Consider the following 21,106-nt stretch of genomic DNA (forward strand, 5'->3'; position numbering starts at 1 on the left):
CCATCCCATCCCATCCCATCCCATCCCATCCCATCCCATCCCTGCATTTTATGGGCACCTCGGCAGGACCTTGGACAGAGCCGTTGGGTGCTGCTGTGGGACAAAGGCATGGCCAAAGCCATCCCTGAGTGGAGTAGGCTCTGAAGCAGTTGTAAAAAGCTCTGTTGCCTCTGTAGGGTTTGATAGCACTTCAGGAGCCAAAGTCGTGTGGTAAAGAGTTTTTTTGAGTGCAGATAGCAAGACGTGTGGTCATCTGTGTGCGCTTGCAAGTGCAACAGACCTGAGCTCCGGCTAACGCAAGCAGTTTTCATTAAGAAATAATAAAAAATAAAAAGCTGTTTCACGTGCTGATAAGGAGTTCGTTGGCTTTTATGTTCTGCAGCAGTTTAAGCCATACCCAAAGCCATTTATCTTTTTCAAGGGCTGGCTGCAGAGGATATGAAAAATGCAGCAGGCTGCACATATGTAATTAAACTTTTGGCAGAATCTTTGCCCTGCAGCTTTATGAAGAAATTCAATAATGATAAATTGAGTAGAATATATAGAGGAGTTTTTGTGAACAAGATTCAAAGCAACGCATGTGGCACAGATAATTATTTGCCGTATAATTGTCTTGGCAGCGTCCTTGCGAGCAGCCCCTCCGATCGCAGCAGCTGTTCTCTGAAAGCCACTCCCCTCTCCCCTCTTAGCACTGCTCCAATTTGCTCCTGAGGCTCTTCCAGCCAAGTCCCTGTTCAGCCGTCGCTGTTGTTTTGTTCCCTGTTTGGAGCTCTGGATGCTGCTGTGTGTTGCGGTGCTGCGTCCCTGCCCTGAGCTCTGCCCATCAGCTGCTGCTGTTATCCCTTTTTTCCCCACCCATTTGGAAGCCAACCACAGTTTCCCCCTCTGTGCAGCCCCGCTGCTACATGCGAGCAGGGGATGATGCTCGGGTTGTCTCCCTGGTGGGGATGCTGCTGCCTTTCCTTCTGTTAATGCACAGATAATTTGCATGAGAGTCATTTTGCTGTTCAAATCACACATCTAAATTGCCCTCTGTGCTTCTGCAGAAGCTCTGTCTGCTCTGTTTATTCCCATAAATTGCCCCCGTGTGCTGCTGTGCTCTGTGGGACTGCAGCCCCGCTACAGGTGCGGTTCTATTGCACTTTGGGCTGCTTCCTCCTTACCCCTGCAATTCTGGAGGTAATAGTGCATGAAAAAGAGCCAGAAGGGAGATGGGAGAAGCGTATTTACAAGCAGAGGAGGTGCCAAAGCGAAGCTGCTTTGTTCAGACCCTGAAAGTTACATTTTAGAAACGCTGATGACATTTGTTTTATCACTTCTGCTAAGTGCCAAGCGAAAGCAGCTGGAAGGCTTTGATTCTGGTCTCGTTCTGCATAAGCTTTGTTACAGCGCTGCCCAGTGCTCGTTCCTCCCTTTGCTGGGGCTTGGATTTAGGTGCCCGTGTTTGAATAGAGCTGGTGGTCATTGTGCTGCTGGGAGCAGAGCTCTGGGAGCCCGGCACCCCCAGAGACATTAACAGACGGCAGCAACAGATCTTGCTGGGTGTTTTGCCTTCTCTCTGCATTCTCCTTCTGAGAGGGAAGGCGGGAGGTGTCTGCCTCCTGTCCCCCCCTGTCTGACCCAGCTCTGTCTTTCTGTCCCCTCAGACAAGGCTGAGAACGGGGAGCCCTACCAGCGGAGGAGAGGTGTGGGGACCCCCCTGCCCGACGGCCCCCCAGTGTTCCCCACAGCCAGGGACGCTGCCCTGACAGCCAGCAGCAGCAGCTGGAGGCGAATCCTGCTGATGATCCTTGCTATAACCATCCACAACATCCCAGGTAAGGCCCAGCTGTCTGCCTGTCCATCCATCCTTCTGTCTATCCCTTTGTCCGTCCATCCCTGTACCCTTCCCGGGGCTGATGCTGAGCTGGACACAGCTCAGGAGGATTTCTGGGGGCTGCCTTCTCTTCTCCCTTCCTCCTTGTTACTGCTGCTTGCAAATGGCACCTGCCAAGTGGGATGTGTCGCATCGCGTTGCGCTGTTTGCATGGGGCTGAACTGATGGAAGGTTTTGGCAGCAAAGGCCTCATCCAGGGAGGGGGAACTGCAGGCTCATTGATGTGTCTTGAACATCTGCAGCCTCACTTTGTTGCCAGCCTGTTGTGGGCAAAAATTGTAAATCTGAGAGGAGATTGAGAAAGACGGCACTGTAAAGACAATGCAATTCTGGTCTCTTGTTATTCCTCTTTTGGTTTGTGTATGACAAGAGGTGTATTTTAAAGCAATTCTTCTCTGCAGGAACAAGTACAATTATGGCTTTCTTATTCAAGGGATGGAGTGTGCCAATAGATGCAAAACTGCAGGGCCAAGAGTCTTGGACTGTGTTGTTCTAGGAGCTGGGCTTTGAGGCTACCAGAAATGATGCAAGATGAGAGGAACTGCTAACAGCTGAAGACACTCAGCTGCTTTGCAGATCTTGGTGGTGTTGAAAGTAATATGAGGCAGTTTTCCTGACTTTATCTGCCATCTCTTCCTCTTCTTCCCGTTCATTCCCTCCCTTTTATTTCTCCTTCCCCAGCTCCCTATCTCTCAAGCTGTTGCCTGAATGAAAGTGAGGGGGATAAGAAATGGCTTTTCTGCGTCACCGGGTCTGTTAGGCATGGGGAGGACGGTGAGTGCCCTTTGGAGAGTTGTGGTGTGAGTGCAGGGCTCGTGGCCAAGCGGCTACTGTGAGTGCAGGGGCCACTTCATGCTATAGCTGCAGGCACTGGCCCCAGGGCTGCTCCTGTTTGTGGCCCGCAGGGTGCACAGTCTCTTTACAAACTCCCAGCCCTGCTGCGCACTTGCAGGAGGCGAGCAGGGAGCTTTGAATTAGCCACGTGTGCACACAGAAAGGAGAAAGCTTTTGCTCGGAGAGCGCGGTAATTGGATTGCATCCTGCAAATGAAGTGCCAGGGAGCATGGGGTGAGGAGCTGGGCTGTGTGAGCAGCTCGCTGCCTCGGGCTGTGTTGGTGGGGGATTCCTTTCACTGTCATTGCAAAAAGCGAGTTTTGTAGAGGAGTGAACAAAGCATCACCCACAGGATTGAGTTAATGACTGCACACCCCAGGTTGCTGCAGAGTCGCGGATCCAATATTTCACCGCTTCACCGAGAGCACAAAGCCACCCTTGGACAGCTGCAGGAGCTCAGACATTCTTTTGCATCTTAAAGGTCACAATATTAAACCTTAATATTTGGGGAGCTGGGCCAGTGGGGGTCCTGCTCCCAACCCATTGCCTGCTGCTGCTTTGTGTCCAGCCCGTGGGTTGGGGGCTCAGCACAGTGAGGTCGAGCTCGTGGTCTCTGGGCAGTCTGCAGGATGCTGCTGGGCTTGGTTCTCCCCAGAGCCCTTCTGCTTTGCCATCCTGGTGCTGTCCCCACGCTGCCGGTGTCACCGGTGGCACTCCCGGATCTGCTGAGCTCTCTGCCTGCAGCACAGGGTTTGAAAACACTGTAACGCTCTACCTCAATTAGCATCCCTGCCGGCGGAAAGGCTGACACTGTAATTAGTGCAGACTCCCGCAGTGGAATGACACCGTGCTTAACACTGTGCTGGAGGAGGAGCAGGGAGGGCGTGGGGCTGAGCTGCTCCATGCAAGCTGAAAAGCTGGGATGCCCCAGAAGCTGGGATGCTTCTGGTTGGCAGCATCACTCCCAGGGCTTGCCGTCCTTCCCTGCTCTTTTTGAAGCACCTGGGGTGAGGGGTGGGCTGGCTACTGCAGCTAGGAGGATGCAGTTGGGAAGGGGCTGCTTGCAGCTACTGCTGGAGCTCTGTTCTGGCCTCGTGTGGGCTGGGAGCTTAAAGGCCAGAAGGGAGGAGAGGAGAGGGAGGAACCTTGCAAGTTGCAAGCACTGTGGCTTTGCAGGTGTGAGATTTGCACCTTGGCTCTGGGCAGCATCTGCTCTCCTTCACCTCTGGCCCCGCAGCACTTTGCCAGAGGGGAACCAGAGGGAGGGCTGGGGGGGCAGAGCCGAGCCCGCTGCTCCACAGCCTTTTGCTCCGGCTGCCAGCAGAGTGCTGGGCTTGTTTACTCTGAGCCCCACTCAGGGATGAGCACATTTCAGCCTTGGCAGCGTGTCTATCTTTCCTTCCAGGCTAAATGCTCGCAGCCAGTTGCTGTGTGTGCTGAGTTAATTGAGTGTAGGGACCGTCCCCCTGCGTTTGCTGCGTTCTGCAGGCAAGAAAAGCTTTGCTAATTCCTTCCAAAGCTGGGGCTGGCAATGTAAAGAATAAATTGATAATGACAGGAGATGTCAAACCGCAGAATATTCCCACTAATTAATATTCATATATGCCAGCTTTAGTAGAACATTAATTATGTATTTAATCAAGCCCTGTTTATTCTGCTTCATCTTTGTACCTTGGGTGGTTGTTATGCTGAAGACTTGAAATTAATTAAAATGTTACTGGTGTATCACAAATAACAATTAGCGAGGTGTGAGCTTAAACTCCTTCCTCTGTGCGCACATCTCCAAAGGGAGGAGGGGACGCTGCGGGACGGAGCCCACGGGGCCATGAGTCTGGGATGGGCTCCCTGCTTTGCTCTGCACTGCCCCATTGCAGACACACTGTTCAATGGCAGGTATTTGGGACCACAGGTTTTTGGGATGGCTGTTCCAGCTGGCTCTGCCAGCTGCAGCCTCTTCTCCTTCTTGCAGTCCCTGCTGTGTGCAGGCACTAAGAAGAGCGTGCTCTGGTGCTCACACCTTGCTCTGGTCTCAGGGTGCCACAGGGGTCCTTGCAGCCCGGACCACCAGCACACACCAGGGGATGCTTCCAGTCAGGATGATGTTGCCAAGGAAACCCAGCCTGAATTTTCCTTATGTTTCGATGATACTGTGGGGCTGGAGTGGCTGCAGGCTCTGTGCTGGGGGCACCCAGAGGAGCCCACTTAGTCCCAGCCCCGTCCCTTCTGCAGTAAGATACCCTGCGCTTCTGTGTGCAGCCCTATTGCTCCGTGCTTGCTCCTTAGTAAGATTTCTGCACTGTTTCTACCTCAGGTGTCTGAGTGGAGTGGGGGTGTCTGGGAGAAAGCAAACAGGAGGTGCTGGATGTCAGCATCCTCGCTGTGCCCCAGACCCTCGGGGCTCAACCCGGAGCCTTTTCTCCATTTCCCGTTCCCAGAAGCCGACCAACGCGCTGCATTGCTCTTGTTTTTCCCTGAGAAGGAACAAAGCAAGCACAGAAGTGTGAGGATCAGTAACATGTGTGGGTTGAATATGGAACAAAGTCATCCTTGGCTGTGAAGCACCGAGGAGAGGAGGGAGGAGTGTTGCAGTGACACAGTGAAGCACTGCTGCGGGCAAGAGAGGAAAGGTCTGAAATGGAAAAACTTTCAGATGGTGACATCTATAAGGATGAAGGACGCCGCTTTCTTTCTGGCTTCCTGCAGCTTTAACCATTCTGAGTGCCCCTTTATGTGTCTCCTGTATGGCCACTGGGGGGAGAGGAGCAGGCAGTGCCTGTTGCTTCTGGTTCTGCTGAGGGGCACTTTGCTGTGGCACCAGCACTGATGCCCACCGTGCTTCAGCAGAGCACGAGGACAGGAGCTGAGTGCTGTGCTGCTCAGAGCTGTGCTGCTCAGTGCTGTGCTGCTCAGTGCTGTGCTGCTCAGAGCTGTGCTGCTCAGTGCTGTGCTGCTCAGTGCTGTGCTGCTCAGCGTGCATCTCACCTGCATGCACGCTCCCCTCTGCAATGACAGCTGAGTGCCTTACGCTGTCAGTTCCTCTGCTTGCATCAGTTCCTCTGCTTGCATCGGTATGAACAATTGCTCTCAGTCACTCCTGGAGCATCTCTGATTGCTGCTGTGAGGATTTGTTTGTAGTGAGAGGAAGGAGAAGATGTCTTTGTGCTTGAATTCCTGAGAACAGGGTGGGAAAGAGGGCGGGGGAAGGTGCCCCTACGGTTGGTGCATCATGCACACTCTGCTCGTGCAGCAGCTCCATGGAACCAAACTGCTGCAGGGGGAGCACCGTGCTCGGCAGGCTGTGCTTGCTGCTCGGAGGGAGGGATGGTTTTGTCCCAGGTCGGGGGTTCCTGCTCATGGCGTGGAGCTGGTGGATGGGGATGGGTTGGGAGCAGAGGGAGCTGCACGTCCCCAAAGTGTTTTGCACGGCTGCGACTCCGCTGCAATCAGGAGCTTGCTCTGGAAAAGGTTGTGCTACCCTTTCATTAAACCTCCCACTAATTGCAGCCTCATCAGCACATATTTTGACATTTGCACGGATGAAGTGCCTTGATGGATCGAAGCGACTCGTGCGGAGCTGTTGGGCTTCTGCAAGAGGGGAAAGCACGGGGAGGCCCGGGGATTCCCCCCTGTGCCTGCGTGGGGCCGTGCCAGCAGTTTGGGGCTTGGGGGGCAGCGTGTGGGGGACAGCCCCACTCCCGTGCAATGCTGCGTGTCACAGACACAGCTGGCGAGGCTTTGGCTGCAGCTCTGTAGTCAGTCCCAGCTCTGAGGGCAGTTCTGGGTTCTCACTGTGGGAAAGGGATTTGCTCATCCACAGATGCATTTCTGTGATGGCAGAGTGAGCGGGCAGTGGAGTTGTTTAATGCTCGGTGCCTCGTTTGGGAGCAGGAGGCCGTGTGCAGCTCAGCTCCAGCCGTGCTCGGTGGTTGGAAGCGAGGATTTGTGCCCTGTTGTGCTTTGGGGATGGAAGCGAAAAGAGGAATGGAATGGCACGTGGGTGGTTTGGCTCCTGGGGTAAATCAAAAGGCATGTGGGGAATCACCTGGTCTACCCAAATCCCACCCTGCTGAATGACAAAGATCCCGAAGCAAGGCCCCGTGCTTCCCAGGCTGTATTTCCCCTGATCTGCTGGCACCGTACACCCGCAGCTGCCACGGTGCACACCGCCAGGTTGGCTCAGGATTCTTGTTCACTTCTTGTTCTGCTGCTGCAAACCCAGCTCTCCAAGTGCTTACACCTGGCTGGGCAGCTGCGCTCCACAGCACCCCATCCTGCAGCCCTTTTTTTCAGACAGAGCTGTGAAATCGCCTGGCATCCCCCCCAGGGAAGGCATCAGGATCGGAGTGCACTGCAGCCTAACATCCCCTTGGATGAAGTTTGACCCCGTTGTGTTGCACGCAGCAGTAGGGCTATTTCCTTGGTGTCAGCTCCGTGCTGAGCGCCTGAGTGGGATGGCTGTTTGTTTTTCCAGGCTTCAGCCTGTCTCCAGCTGCTGTTTGCCATCGACACGTGCGCAGCATTGCTCAGATCTGTCCTCAAGTCTCTGGAAAACTGGAGGCAAAAAGAAGTCTTGCTGAAGATACCTCAGCCTCCTGCTCGCTGTTCTTAATGGCAGATATCTGGAGCTGTGAAATTCACAGGAATCGTTGGTAATCTCTGCACTTTCTCGCACAGTAATGGCAAAAAGATGTTGTCTGGTGGGAACTGGAATTCAGCCTTTGGGAAAAATCTGACGAGTTTGAGTAGTAGAGACAGGGACATGCTTAAACTCTTAGAAATACAAACCTCATTAGAGCCAGATTAGTTTTCCACGAGGAACTTACAGTTCTTCAAAGAGAGAGGTGAATAATTGATGGCGTGTTGGCATCCTCAGCCCTTTCCTGGAGGAAGAGGGTTCTTTTGCTGACCCGGGAGAGCTGGCTTCGTCCTAACAGGAGGAGCAGTGAGTTCAGCACCATGCTGCTCCTGCCAGCCTGGAGGTGCTCAGAGCTGCAGGTGCAGCACGGCTTGCAATGCACGGTTGGAAGGGATGTGGGCAGCAGTCTGTTTGCCCAGAGGTGCTGGTTTTGTTAAACCAAAAGCTCTGGAAGCAGCTCATTGCTGCTCCTGGCGTGGTGCTGCTGGGCAGGGTGAGCCCAGAGGGAGCCCTTGCACTGAGCTAGCACGTGCTTTGCATCAGCTGTGCATTAGCTAATGCAGAGGGTGTTGTCTGAATTGCAGGCTCTTTCCATTGCTCCCAAGGAAGGGCTGGCACATGTGTAATTCCTTCGGTTCTTTCAGGTGCAATGCTCCAATATATCACAGCTCTCCTTATCTCCCCAAGAAATCCAATATCCCTCAGGCTGTGCAGCAGCATTTCCCTTGCAGGCAGAAGCCACGGGCAGACAGCCCCTTATTTCCCCTTGCCTTCAGTCTCCCTCCACGCCCTGGCTTCTCCCCCTGCTCAGCTGTGTGCTGTGTGCTGCTGCTCAGGTTGTGGTCCCTATGGAAGGAGCTTGACCCCCCGTCCTCCCGGTGCTGCATCCCCCTGGCTTCTTACAGTTGTGTTAGAGGCAGTCCGAGCTCCACGATGCGAGAGCATCTGGCTCTTCATTCCTGAAATTCAGCTTGTGTTACTACAAGCTGGGAGGCCGAGTGGGATCAGAAATGCTACTTCTGTCCTTTTGCTTTTTTCCATTACTTTCATTATTTTTTTTAATCATTGCGGTGTTGTTCTCAGTGCGCAGCCTGTGCTCATTTTTCTGCTCTTTGAGGCACCTAACAGAATAGCTGGGGTAAATTTACTTGCCGGTGTGATTTCTAAAGGCTCGGTGAGCGGGGCTTGCTGCTTGTTAGTTTGTGCTGTGGGGACTCGGGAGGGCTTCGAGTCCTGGGTGCTCTTTGCGTTACACCTGGCTCCCACGGGGCTGCAGAGCTCATTGCACGCTGAGAGTGATGCTAGAAGCAACTGGGGCCAACTCAGTGCTCCCAGCCTTGCCACCTAAGCTACAGCGGATAGGATTTAGAAGAGCTGTCAGTTTCATTTCACCCGGTTCTTTCAGCTCGCCGAACTCTTACCGACTTGTGCAAGGGATGATAAGGGAAAGGCCTGCTGGGATGCACTCCAATCTGCGTGCAGGTTAATCCTGCAGCCTGTCAAGCTGGCCCAGCAGCGTGCTGCGGTGCGTGGGGCCGAGCTGCAGCTCCTGCAATGCTGTCCCTGGGTTTGTGGGGATCCATCTTCAATGGATCTTCCTCCATCGCTGCTCCTCCCTTTCTGGATGAGCCCTTCACCACGCACCATCTGTTGGTTTTAATTTCCTAGAATTTGTTTGCCTTGTACACGTAATTTGTGCGTTCATTAATCGTGCTGCCGAGTTCCTTGCTGCGTGAGATTTGCTTTACAGCGGGGAGAATCGGCGTGTTGCTTCCCCTCCCCCAACTCTTCTTGTTATTTGCACAAATGGGCACTTTTACCCTTGGAGTGCTGCTCTCCGGGTGAGTTACACTTAAAAAGAAATCCATTAGAGGAGCAGAGCCTGAGCCCTTGGTGCAGAGCTGTGTCATGCCCTCATCACAATCAGCAGCGCCATGAAACATTGTCAGAGCTCTTTCCCCTCTCCCCATGGTGCAGTTGGGCAGCATTAGGGCTTCACATGGGGGCTTTGTGCAAGGGCTTTGCACCAGTGCTTTATATGGGGACTTTGCATGAGGGCATTGCACCAGCTCTGTGCATGGAGACTTTGCACAAGTGCTGTGCATGAAGGCTTTGCATGAGGGCTTTGCACCAATGCTTTGTATGGAGTCTTTGCACAAGGGCTTTGCGCCAGGGCTCGCACCACTGCCTTGCACCTTTCTTTTAGGAATGGTGAGGAGTTTCCTCACCCTGTCCGCAGGACTGATTCCTGATGTCGTTTTCCCTGTCTCCACCCTGAGCCAAATCTCGGGTCAAGGCTCTAGGGTTTGTGGCGTGTTTCAACTTCTACACGCTCAGCCTGGAACAGGGGACGCCATGCTGATGATAGTAAATCAGTGCTGCTTCTTGTGGTGTGTTTCCAAGGCAACTGGAAATCCGAGAGACCACAAACACACACGGTTCTGTTCCTCTGAGATCTCATCCTCGAGTGCACAGGCACACGCCATGTGACACCTTCCATCTGTTGGAATGCCCTCTGAGGGGTGCCCTGCATGGCTGTCACGCAGCCTGGGTGGGGAACTGCCTCCTCGAAGGCTGCAGAACGCGTGCTGGCATCGAGCTGCAAACCAGCACTGCTGCTGTGCTTTGGATGGCTTCCCCCCACCGCGCTGGGAGGGGAGCGGTACCAGAAAAGCTGCAAAAACAAAACATGGAATTTGGAACAGAGGAGAAAGTAGCAGTGGTTTGACACTTCATTCAGAGCTGCAGCTCTGCGTGCGGGTCTTTTCAAACGGGCTTTGATGCTTTGCTATGCCCCTTCTTGAAGTAGCATTGAAGCTGCGGGGGGTTGTGGCCTTTTCCCCTCCCGTGGACTCATTTGCGCAGAATTTCGGTTAAAATGAGGGCTGCTGCAAGGCCTGACCTTAATTCTCTCTCCTTTGCATTGCAGAGGGGCTGGCAGTGGGAGTTGGATTTGGGGCTATTGGAAAATCAGCGTCTGCCACCTTCCAGAGCGCCAGGTAAGGCCGAGCGCGGTGCTGCTGCAGGCACAGGGTTTGGGCACCTCTCCCTCCTGCAGTTTGTCCCCTGCCCCACGCTCCTGTCCCAGGCTGGGCATGCACCAAAGCTTCCTGTGCAAGCACACGGGTGGGCAGAGGGAGCAGAAAGAATTGGGATAGCGGTGGGATGGGAACAGTGGTGGCTCAGTTCTTGCAAGCAATGACTCAGGGACACATCATCACTGCCCCCAGCGCGGGGGGCTGCCCATGGCTTTGCAAAGCGGCAGCAGAGGTGCACCTACGGTGCTCCATGTGCTCTCACCAAACACTTTTATTTTGCTGTTTGAATCGTATATCTGAACTTGGCCTTTTGCTTACCAGACCCACTTATAACGAAGGTGTTGTGGAGGGAACACAGCGTGTTCTGGCTGTGCAGTGCCCTTCCCAGCCCCTCCGGGTGGTGGAGGAAGAAGGCACGCTGCATCTCGGCCACCCCAGTACTGCCCCTGGTGCGTGGGGCCCTGGGTGGAAGCTGCACGCGGCCCCCAAGCTGCATGCCCAGCCCTGCTATGGGTCTGAGCACAGCCTCTGGGATGCCCATGTCACACAACTTTTGTGACATCCATGTCACCTCCCCTGCAGCCAGGGACCTCGCCGAGGACTCGTGCTCACTGCACCGCCCTGGGCACTTGGGTTGCAGCAGATACAATCCAGATTTGTGGTGAGCACGGCACGATAAAGCAGCTATAAACTGCTTTTCTCCAACCTTTTGCAATAAAAGGCTCTTCATAAAGCCTGCAGAGACTCCAGGGATTCTCTTACAAAAGGACGTGTGTTTTTTTTTGTTTTTTTTTTTTTTGTCAGCTGCTCAGTAAAAGCTGAGAAACCAGAAGCAGCTGCTTCTTTCTCTGTATTTACAATGGCATTAATCATGTTAGATAAAAGGTGGAGTCTGCACCAGGGAAATACCAATGCAAATGTTGTCAGCTGCAGGAGGAGACAAAATGACTTCGTTGCCATCAATCTGTCTATCGTTGTCATCTGCGGGCAGAACAAAAAGCTTTTCGTGTGGCCGCTGCCCCGTGAAGATGGTTGGGGATGTCCAGGAGCGAAACGCTGCCCTGTTGCCAATTCCTCCCCACGCTGCATCTCTGGGGAGGGCAGGGGCAGCTCCCTTCTGCTCTGTGGGGCCGGAGCAAAGCGTGGCCGTGCTGGGCATGGGGAAGGGACACAGCTTGCATGGAGTATTGGGAAAGGAAATTGCTGCTGCTGCTGTTAGGGAGCTTTTGTGGAGAGGAGAAGATGGGGACAGCTCTCGCAGGGGCTCAGCAGGAGCCCTTTGTGTCACACAGGCTTAGAAAGTAGCAGTGGAGTTTTATTGGGTTTGAGCTAACGTGATGAAAGAGAGTTAAATCTTTTGACACATTGGAAGGGAAAATTGCTCTGGGTCAACCCCAGCGCTTCGGGGATGTGACAGCTATGATCTCCTCCGTCTCCATTGCTTTTAAAATAGCATTTCAATGGAACAGCTGCATGACTCAGTTTACCCCCTCCGTTCTGCTGCTGCTTGGCCCCCCAGGTGTGACTGAGAGCGTTCCCACCGTGATGTGAGCTGCTTGTCAGCGGGGCTGAGCAGCTCCAAACCAAACTGTGTGACAGTGCTTCTGAAGGCTCCCATGCAAACACCCGGGGCTGCGGTGCGTGGGGGTGGATGCTTGCAGGGCCGGCTGCTGACCCGTGCTCACCTCTGTCTGCTGCTGGCACCGTGCAGACGCTGATCGATGCATTTCACTTCCAGCTGCAGACTGAGACCTGGGCAGGAGCTCACTGGAGGGGCCTGGGGAAACTCCATCCCAAAGGGCTGTTTCCAGCTCTGCCTATGGGTATCGGCAGAGAGGGGATTATGAAAACCGGGCAAGCCCCGGCTGCCCTGCAGAGGGCGGCAGGAGGCGACCGGGCCGTGCTGGCTGCTGTTGTGCTCGGGTCGGTGCAGCGGGGTCCCCTGGCTGCCGCTCCCCATTGCCCCGCTCCGGCCCCGCAGCTCCCGGTGCGCGGCTCCGCGCTCCTCTGCTGCCCCCGGGCGTGCGCATCCCGCTCCTGCTGCCCGGCCCCGCTCGGAGGAGGCTCTGCTGGCGGTGTCACCGTGCACAGACAGCAGAGATCTCGGCAGCCGAGCTGTTTTTTTCCTTCTGTTGTTGGGCAGGGATTGCTCACCCAGCCCTTATGTCCAAGGTCTTGCGTGCGTTGTGCTGCGCTCCGGAGTGGGCTCAGGGTACAAAGGAGCCTGCCCCGAATTTGGGGAGCAGGGAATAGTTTGGGTCCCTCTGTGCCAGGTCCCTCTGTGTTGTATCCCTCTGCTCACCGTGGGGCAGCCGGGCCCCACAGAGCTGTCCCTGGGAGCAGGATGGCTGTGCCCCACTGCTTGCAGCAATCGCATGCAGGGAGGAGGAAAAAGAAATAGTTTGACCAAACCTCCCCGCTTTGCGTGGCTGATTTAAAAAGAACCAGATGGAGCTGGAGCCACCCGGTGTGGCTTTTGGAGGAGGAAAAACCCTGCTGAAGTGGCTGTCCATTTTTTCTTTAAGCCTGTGGTCCCTGGGGGACTCTCAGCCCCCCCATCCCATGAGGTTTTGCCTGCAGCAGTGGCAGGAAAGAGCCCAGGAAGATGCTACCCACCTGAAATGCACCACATCCCTGTCCCCTCATCCCTGTCCCCATATCCCTTTCCCTGTCCCCTCATCCCTTTGCTCATCCCCACGTCCCCCATCTCTGTCCCCACATCCCACAGGAGCAGGGCAGCCCTCCCTCCACATCTCTGTGTTTTATGGATGGTGTGGGTGTAACCTCTGGGTGATTCATCTCGCAGCCCTGGTGTTATTCTATTGTCGTTTCATGCAGAATTTTTAAAAACACGCTGAAAGATTATTATTAAGGATGGAAAACCAAGCCTGGAGCCACTAGGAAATGCTGGGGACAGGACTGCCTGTGCATTTCTGACAGTGCATAAACATGGTAAGAAAGCAGCCTTTGTCACAGCCTTTGTCACAGCCCAGGGCTAAGTCCAGTCACAAGGGATAGTTGGTGCCAGAAAATAAAGTTGTTTTTTTTTTTTTTCTTTAAAAAAAAGAGAGAAGTTCACCATGGCAGTTTTTTAGTGGTCAGCAGCAAGGTGTGAGCGTGACGGAGGGATTGTTTCATTTCAGATTCAGAGAGTGCTGCGTGTGCTGGTGCTCTGTCCTTCATCCAGCTGAGGCCAGTGACAGCTGGTTGGTACCTGGTCAAGGGAGAGAAGTGGGAATTGTCAGCACGGGGGCTTGGTCTGTGCACGGGTGGGATTTCCCTGCACTTTTCTTCCCCAAAAGCACGCAGTGCACACTTGTGCTTTTTCAACCTGCCCCCGCTGCAAAGGTGGGAGGCTCCTGTTCCTGCTGGCTGCTGCGCAGCAGAGCGAGGAGATCCCAGGTTGGGCACCAACAAAGAGCAATCCTCATCCCCGTCCCTATCCTTGTCCCTGTCCCTGTGCCTGTGCCTATCCCCATCCCTGTCCCTGCTGCTCCTCTCCCACCCAGCACTGGGTGCTAACATCCCTGCTCCTGTCACCTGCTCTCAGCAGGGCTGGGCTTGCTCCGTGGCTTTGCACGGCTCTCGGGGAAGCTCTGGCCCAGCTGGGTGTCTCCCTGGCAAAACGTGGAGCAGGAGCTGCTCTTTCAGGTGCGACGGAAGGTTGCACGGCGTGAAAGCAGTACAAAGCAAAACGCAGACATTTACTTGGAGAAAGCGCGTACAAAGGCCCGAAGGCCGGACAAACGCCGTGCAAATATTGCACTGTGCGTGGTGCAGACAGCAGGTCCCGGTAGGACACCTGCCCCGTGCTGAATGAAGGCTCCCGTTCAGCTGCAATGTGTGTGTGTGTGTGTGTGTGTGTGGCAGCGATGCGAGCAGATCTGTTTCCCCGCTGGTGCTGGGGACGGTTCCTCGCTGCAGCACAATGGCCCCCATTCACGGCCCTGTGCGGGGAGTGCTGGCCCCGTGTCGGCCCGTTGTGCCCACAGATTGTTTCCTGTCCAGCTCTGCTGAGACAGAAAGAGGCTTCGGGCTGACGGGCGGACTTTGACGATAGCTCGGAAAATATTATTTCATGGGACAGCCTGTGCCTCCCACGCTGCTGGAAAAGAGAAAGAAATAGGCTGAGGCTCGATGAATGCGCGGAGATTGGAACCAGGCAAAACTTTTACGCTGTGTTTTCTCGGAATGAATGGGAATCATTGTGGTCCGAGGCAGCAGAAGAAGCGCTGGGCTCGTCTCTCCCATTTGCGCACACCAGCCCTGTCTCTTTGCTATGAATAGATCACGGAGGAGCCAACGCAGCTCGGGTGGGATCGAGATGTGGGGGCCCAGTCCTCTCTCCTTTATCAGATCCGGGGATGTGCATGGGAACACGGAATGGAAACACCTCCTCCCGCTGCGAGGTGGGGCTGGAGGGGAATTCCATGCCCTGAGCTCCGCGTGTTCCTCACCCACTGCTCCTTCCCGCAGTGCAGCCTCTGGTTACAAAACAAAACTGCTGCAAGATGCTTATTAAGCACCTTTTAATTAGCCTGTCCTGGAGGTATATGTTTATTATTCGGCGATGGTTATTGAGCTGGGAGCTTCTCCCTTCTGGGTGCTGAGTGTTTCTCCCGTGCTCTGAATGCCTGGTTTTGTGTCCCTCAAGCAAGCGCGGGTGGGTTTTGGCTCCTCGGGTGCTGCGTTTCTCATCACAGCTCATTAATTAATCTCAGGGCTTCTGCTGAGCTCCTTGAGCGGCGCTGGGAAGGCGCTGAGCACAGCAGTGTGCGGATGGAGGCATGGATGTCCTGCCACGCAGGTGCACGTGGCCCAAGGCAGCTTGCACTGAGCACATCCATCCGCTTTCCAGCTCGTTGCAATGCCAGGAGGGTAAACGTGGGGTCTTCCTGCGCCCTGCTGCTCAGTCTGTGATGAGGAGGGGTGCAGCGGGGAGCAGAGACCTCTCAGGTGGGGTCTGTTGTGACGAGACACGGGGAAATGGTTTCCTGTCCTGCCCTGTCCCATCCCGCGCAGGTCTCTGCGCCCCAGCTTTGATCTGCGCTGCGGTTCCCATTAAAATAAAAGAAAGAGGAGCAAAGAAAAGAGCAGAGAAAGAGAAAGCCATTATCCCTATTTATCTTATCAAGATAAGGCCAAACAAGGCTCACTTTGAGCGAGGGGCTGGCTCCGCACCGCAGCCCGTGCCTCTCTGTAGCAGCGTGGATTGAAAATAAACCTTCCGAGGAGGGGAAGCGGGTTGAATGAAGACATTGTTACCGTACAAGATGTGATAATGGGGCTTTTTATAGCTACATCTGTTAGTAAATTGTTTAGTTCCAGGTCTGGGGCTGCATAAAGGCGCCGCTCCGGTGCTTTTTTCACACTCTCTCCAGGCGCATTTTAGCAGCGATGTTACAGGGCAGGGAAGGGAGGAACCGTTTCTGTGCTTTTCGTTCTGCTCTTACCCACTGGCACCGGTCCCTGGCAGCGTGCAGGCACATGGCGACCGCTTACAGCCCCCCCACCCCATTGGGGCACCCTTGGGTCCATCACCCCTGGCACCTACCCTGAGTCCCACGGGGACGGTGTGTCCGTCTGTCCATCGGCTCTTTGGGGATGTCACTTCAAGATGGCCGAGAGATGACAGGGAAAGTACCAGCACACGTGTGCGTCTGTCTGTCTGTCTGTGGAATCATGGAATCATTCAGGCTGGAAAAGGATCCCCCAAGCCCAACCCATCCCATCGTGCCCATAACTGTGTCTCTGAGTGCCACATCCCTGCAGTTCTGGAGCACCTCTAGGGGCGGTGACCCCCCCCCCCACTCCCTGGGCAGCCTGTGCCAGGGCCCGACCACTCTATCCGAGAAGTTTCTCCAATATCCAACCTGAACCTCCCCTGGTGCAACTTCAGGCCATCGCCTCTCGTCCCATCACTCTCCTGTAAAGTAATTTTCGATGTGAAACGTGCGTGTGATGCAGAGTCATACAAAGGGAGAAGGTTGATGCTTTGGGTGAAGCTGTAAATGTTAACGGGCAGCTTGTATTGGGGTTTATAGGTGGGCTGCGATCCCAGCCCTGCTTTTCGACCACCCAGCTTCTCTCGTGCGTTTAATTTCTAAAAAATAGTTCAATAACCTTTATAAGGTTCTGCATCTGCCTCCAGCTCGAGCCCTACCCACGATCAATGCAGCCACATCATTAAAATCACGTTATTTATGGGCGTGCCTGTATGAATGTGCAGAAATTTAAATTTGGGCGTAGTGAAAAAGAAGAAATGGGCTCAGGGCGTTGCTCACAGGGAGGTCGTCCTTGTGCATCCCTGCAGTTTTGGGGTTGTTGTGCATCCCCAGGGTGCAGGCAGAGTGCTGGTGCTTTTGTTCGCTCTGGGTCCTCTCTGCAAAGGTTTAGTTCTGCAGCGTGGTCGTAGAACAAAGCAAAATATCAAAACTGTGAGAGAGAGCATCCCCTGGTGCTGCCATAGGGCTGCCTGCCCCGAGCCTCCCTCCGCCCTTCCTGGGGCTGAATTTCCTTCTTCACGCTTTCCCTTCAATCCTGAAGGGCCGTTTTAGAGAGGAACATCTTTGGGAACAGATTGTTCACTTTGAAGTCGGCGTGTGATGCCTTTTGTGCGTGTGTATTTTTTGCCCTGAGCACTCAGCACATGAAAAGCACAGCTCAAGCATCCCTGGGCGCTCCCTGCTGCGGTGTGGACATGGCGAAGGAGAGAGCAGAGAGGTGAAATGCAGCACTGTGCTCCGTGGGCAGGGGGAGATGTGGGCTTTTACCCCGTGCATGAGGCTGGTAGAGAAAATCAAACCGTTCCAGAAATAATAGGGCAGATAAGAATATGGATTTTTAACCCCCACCTCCCCCCCAAGGGAAAAAATAGCCCACGCACAGTGAGCATCTCTGCTCTGAGAACATGGGGATGTCCCTAAGCCCTCTGGGAGCTGGTGTTCTGCCAAAAGGGGGATGCTGGTGGCATCCACATCCCCTCCGTGTCACCGTGTCCCCTCCCCACAGCCCCTGCTCCTTCACCTGCCCTCCTCCCTTTGCCTGGAAGCGATGGCAAAGTGCTGTGAGAGCTGGGGGAATTTGTGCTCTCCAGCTGAAGTTCGCGTCCTGGTTGCTGCGGGCAGAGGAGAGAGCAGGTTTTATGACGTTCAACTTTGCTCGTGTGCCTTTGGGATAAATTAAGGGTAAAATTTCCTAAAATTGTAAACGTTTACTGCGTGTGGACCCAGGGCCGTGTGTGTTTTAAGGCTGGCAGGGGGCCAGGCGAGCAGATGGGACGCAGACCGCACGGCACGCTATGCGCAGCGGGGCGGGCGGATTCGGGGAGGCGGCGAAAAGCAGCACGGAGAGAGGCACGGAGCAGCCGGGCCAGGGCTGTGCCACCACCACTCAAGGTGCACGTGTGGGCTGCTGAAAGCCCTGCAGCCGGGCATTTGCCAGTTTTAGGCTTGTGCGTTTGTGGCCTTGGCTTGAGATGTTCATCTGCGCGGCCTTGAGCTCTGCATCTCTTCCACTGGTTGGTGCCCCCACGTTATTTCCTTCCCTTCTGCCTTTTGCCTCCTTCCAGTTTTACCGATGCTGCTTGGAACGCCCTTGCTCTTTGCAGAGGTCGAGCGGGAGCCTGGCCCTTGGCTTCCCAATGCACTTGGCTTGGACTTGATGACCCCCAGCGGTCCCTTCCAACCCCTACGATTCCGTAACAACAAAGCGCTCGCTTTATTTCACCTTTCTGTCCCCCACGACTCCCAGCCTTTCCCTTTGCCGTGCTCCCAAGCCCGCTCGTTGCTGCGGGGAGGACAGCTGCTCCCAGGACGGGAGCGCGCCGCAGCCCAACCTCGCGTGAGAGGCAGCGTCGGTGCCGCGCGGAGCTTGGCGTGCCGAGGCAGCTGCACCGAACAGGTAGGGCAGGTATGGGGAAACGCTCAGGGCCCCGCGCTCACCGCAGGGCTCCTTCCCACCTGCGAGCCCTGATCAAACACCTCGCCAGGCAGCCCGAGTGGGAAGCCATGATGTAATCTTGGGAACCCAAAACAATCGGCCCTTTCATGGCAAGACGATAACAATCAAAACAGTATGTAAGGGCCTGCCATGCAAGAATACACATGCACATTATACACTGGAGGGAATTGAAAGCCGTAGTGAAAAGGGGCTTGTTAAGAATATGTAGCCTGCTTTCATAATCAGTTTGTAAAAGAATAGGCCCTTGAAAACAAGGGTTTAGGCTTATAGAAGGCTTTCTGTGCCTTGACCTTGCAAATATGCGGAGATGCCAACTTTTTTCTGAAAGTGAACTTGGAGTCTCCCAGCGTGGTGCCACGGCGGTTGGCAGCGAGCTGGGGAGCGCTCCTGGGGTGCGAGTGCTCCCCGCCGGGGCTCAGCCACGGCTTCACCTCTTCTCCCTTGGAACGCTGCAGGGGTGATCACCCCAACGCAGCATGGACCCCTCCATGGCACTCTTGGTGTCTCCAGGTGGGGAAGGTGCCGTAGCACAGCACTGTGGTGTGCCCGTTTCACAGATGGGGAAGCGGAGGCTGAGCGCTAGGGAAGGAAATGTTTCCTCTTCCTGGATATCAGTGCCTGTTTGTACATTGGGGTTGACTTGAGGCTTATCCTAATGTCTTTTAGGTGGATGTGGGTGACCCAGTGGACAGCACGGGGTTTGCTTCTAACGCTTTGCACAGTTATTCCCCACCTTCCCCACTGCAGATCCCGATGTCTCTGAATGTTTTGCCATTGCCCCCTTGGCCAAACCATCCTGTAGGAGTTAGACTCCATGATCATTCTGTGTCCCTTCCAGCTTGGGTTATGTTGTGATTCTATTCTATCCCACCTCTGTGTCCCACAGCCCTTGGGTCAGCCTGCTCCACGCTGTCTTTGTGCATCTGTTTTACAATGTGTTTCTTTGCAGCAGGGGGAAGCCTTCCAAGAATCCCCACCTATTTCCGTAATAAGGAAGCCTTTGTTTTCCTGGTGCACAATGCAGCTTTATGCGATTTGGTTGCTTTCTGACCGACTGCAGTGCCATCAGCTCGACACTGAGGTGTGAGGTGTGCACAAGCTGGCGGCCAAGGGAGGAGGAACATCTCCTGGGACCGTTTTGTTCCCGATTTGGGCATCAGAGCTCAGTGTTCTCTGCCTGAGCACCTGGGCATCTCCCACATGCAGGGCGCTGAGGCAGAGCGGATAGGGAGGTTGGAGGGCTCCTGTCCTCTGTGTTACCCAGGAGTCATTCTGATCCTGCTGAGAAGCTGAGCCCCAAAATCCGAGCGGTGCTCAGGCAGAGCTGTGTGATAGGAAGCACTGAAGGAACGAGTGGCCCCAGTGGGTGATGGAGTGTGGTTTCAGCAAGTGGGAGCCCTTCGGAGGGACCTGAGGCCATGAGGTGGCAGAGGGACAGTGCAACCCTGCCACTGAGACCCTTTCCCTGTGCCATATCCCAGGGTGCTGGGGCTCTGCTGTGCTTGTGCGTCGTGCCAGTGTGATACCTGCACCTATGTCCTTGGGAAAACCCTAACCAAAACCTGACCTGGAGTGGGGGGCACACTGCTGCTGCTTCCCCCCCCCCAGGCAGGGGAGCCCTGAAGGGTTTGCTATAGGGGCAGAGGGCAGGGGAAGGGCAGGGGCCAGCCCACCCGCCCGGGCTTCTCCTGCTGGGTCCCTCCCTGGCTTAAATCCCCTTCCCCGTGCCCCTCGGGGCCGCCTCTGTGCATGGGCAGCCCCGCAGCGAGGGGTCAGCGAGGGGGGAGCGCGCCGCTGCTTCCCGTACAGACCCCTCCATTCACACTTCCCTCTCCCACCCCATTAATTTGTTGTGGTTGGGGCTAGTAATAGCTGCTTTGTGCGAAGGCGAGGGAAGGAGGAAAAAAAACCCAGCACACAGACAGCGGCTCCAGTGTTTTCTAAAAGGGATGTTTTTCCCCCTCCGTTCTCTCTCTCTTTCCCTTGAATAATGTTTTTGATTGTAATAGCCTGTCCTGGTTAGGGAAACCCACAGCCTCTCCCCCCTTCCCCTCCCCTCTTCTGTAAACCATGGTTGAAGTTTAAACAACCCAGAGAGATTTTTCTCACCAGTCTTATTTTACTAATAGGAAACAAGTGTTTAAAGGGAGCTTTCAGCTGCTGGCCAAGGAACCCCTGACTCTGCCTGCAGAGCTGGGAGTCCCAGTAATCCTTGGGACATGCATGCGTGTGCACACTGCAGTGCTGGTAATGGGGTGCAGCTTCTGCTTAATGAGGTGCCTGGTGGAGGGGCTCGGGGTGCAGCCACCTCCCATACAGACGAGATCAGACAAACCCCACAAGTGCAAATCCCTGTCTCTTGACCGTCAGCTGTTTCCATGCTGGATGAGGGGCTGAGCTGGAGAAGGTCCTGGCTCAGCCAGTGCGGGGTGCTCAGGGGGTGGACACTGTGCTGGCTGCCAGCACGCAGCTGGGGCTGAGTATTGGAGGGGAGATGGAAAGAGGAGAAACCTCACCCGGTTCTCTGCCCTTGAACATCCTTCCAAACCTCTCCTGCCTGTCCTTGAGCTTTAAGCTCTAAAAGAGCCGTGTTTTCTGCCACTGGGGATGTAGGGCTTTAATTGGAGCAGCTCAAGTTTACCGTGCCTTCCTGTTATAACCTCCTTTATCAGGCCTTTTATTTTTTGTGCCTGAAGAAATGGTCCTCACAGCAGTCTGCCTTCTCCTGCATTACTTTACCAATGGACAAACCAATTCTCT

At 54.7% G+C, this 21,106-nt stretch overlaps 1 protein-coding gene across 4 annotated transcripts in view; it reads left to right on the forward strand.

Moving 5' to 3' along the window:
* SLC39A11 (solute carrier family 39 member 11) overlaps positions 1–21,106 on the forward strand; it is a 74,060-nt gene that overhangs the window by 49,478 nt on the left and 3,476 nt on the right. For all 4 annotated transcript variants that reach the window (XM_021414887.1, XM_021414885.1, XM_021414883.1 and 1 more), the window contains 2 exons: positions 1,647–1,817; positions 10,276–10,345. In XM_021414887.1, the coding sequence (XP_021270562.1) occupies positions 1,647–1,817; positions 10,276–10,345 (241 nt within the window). The remainder of the gene's footprint in view (positions 1–1,646; positions 1,818–10,275; positions 10,346–21,106) is intronic.

Source organism: Numida meleagris, chromosome 17, assembly GCF_002078875.1.
Source record: "Numida meleagris isolate 19003 breed g44 Domestic line chromosome 17, NumMel1.0, whole genome shotgun sequence".
NCBI lineage: Eukaryota > Metazoa > Chordata > Aves > Galliformes > Numididae > Numida > Numida meleagris.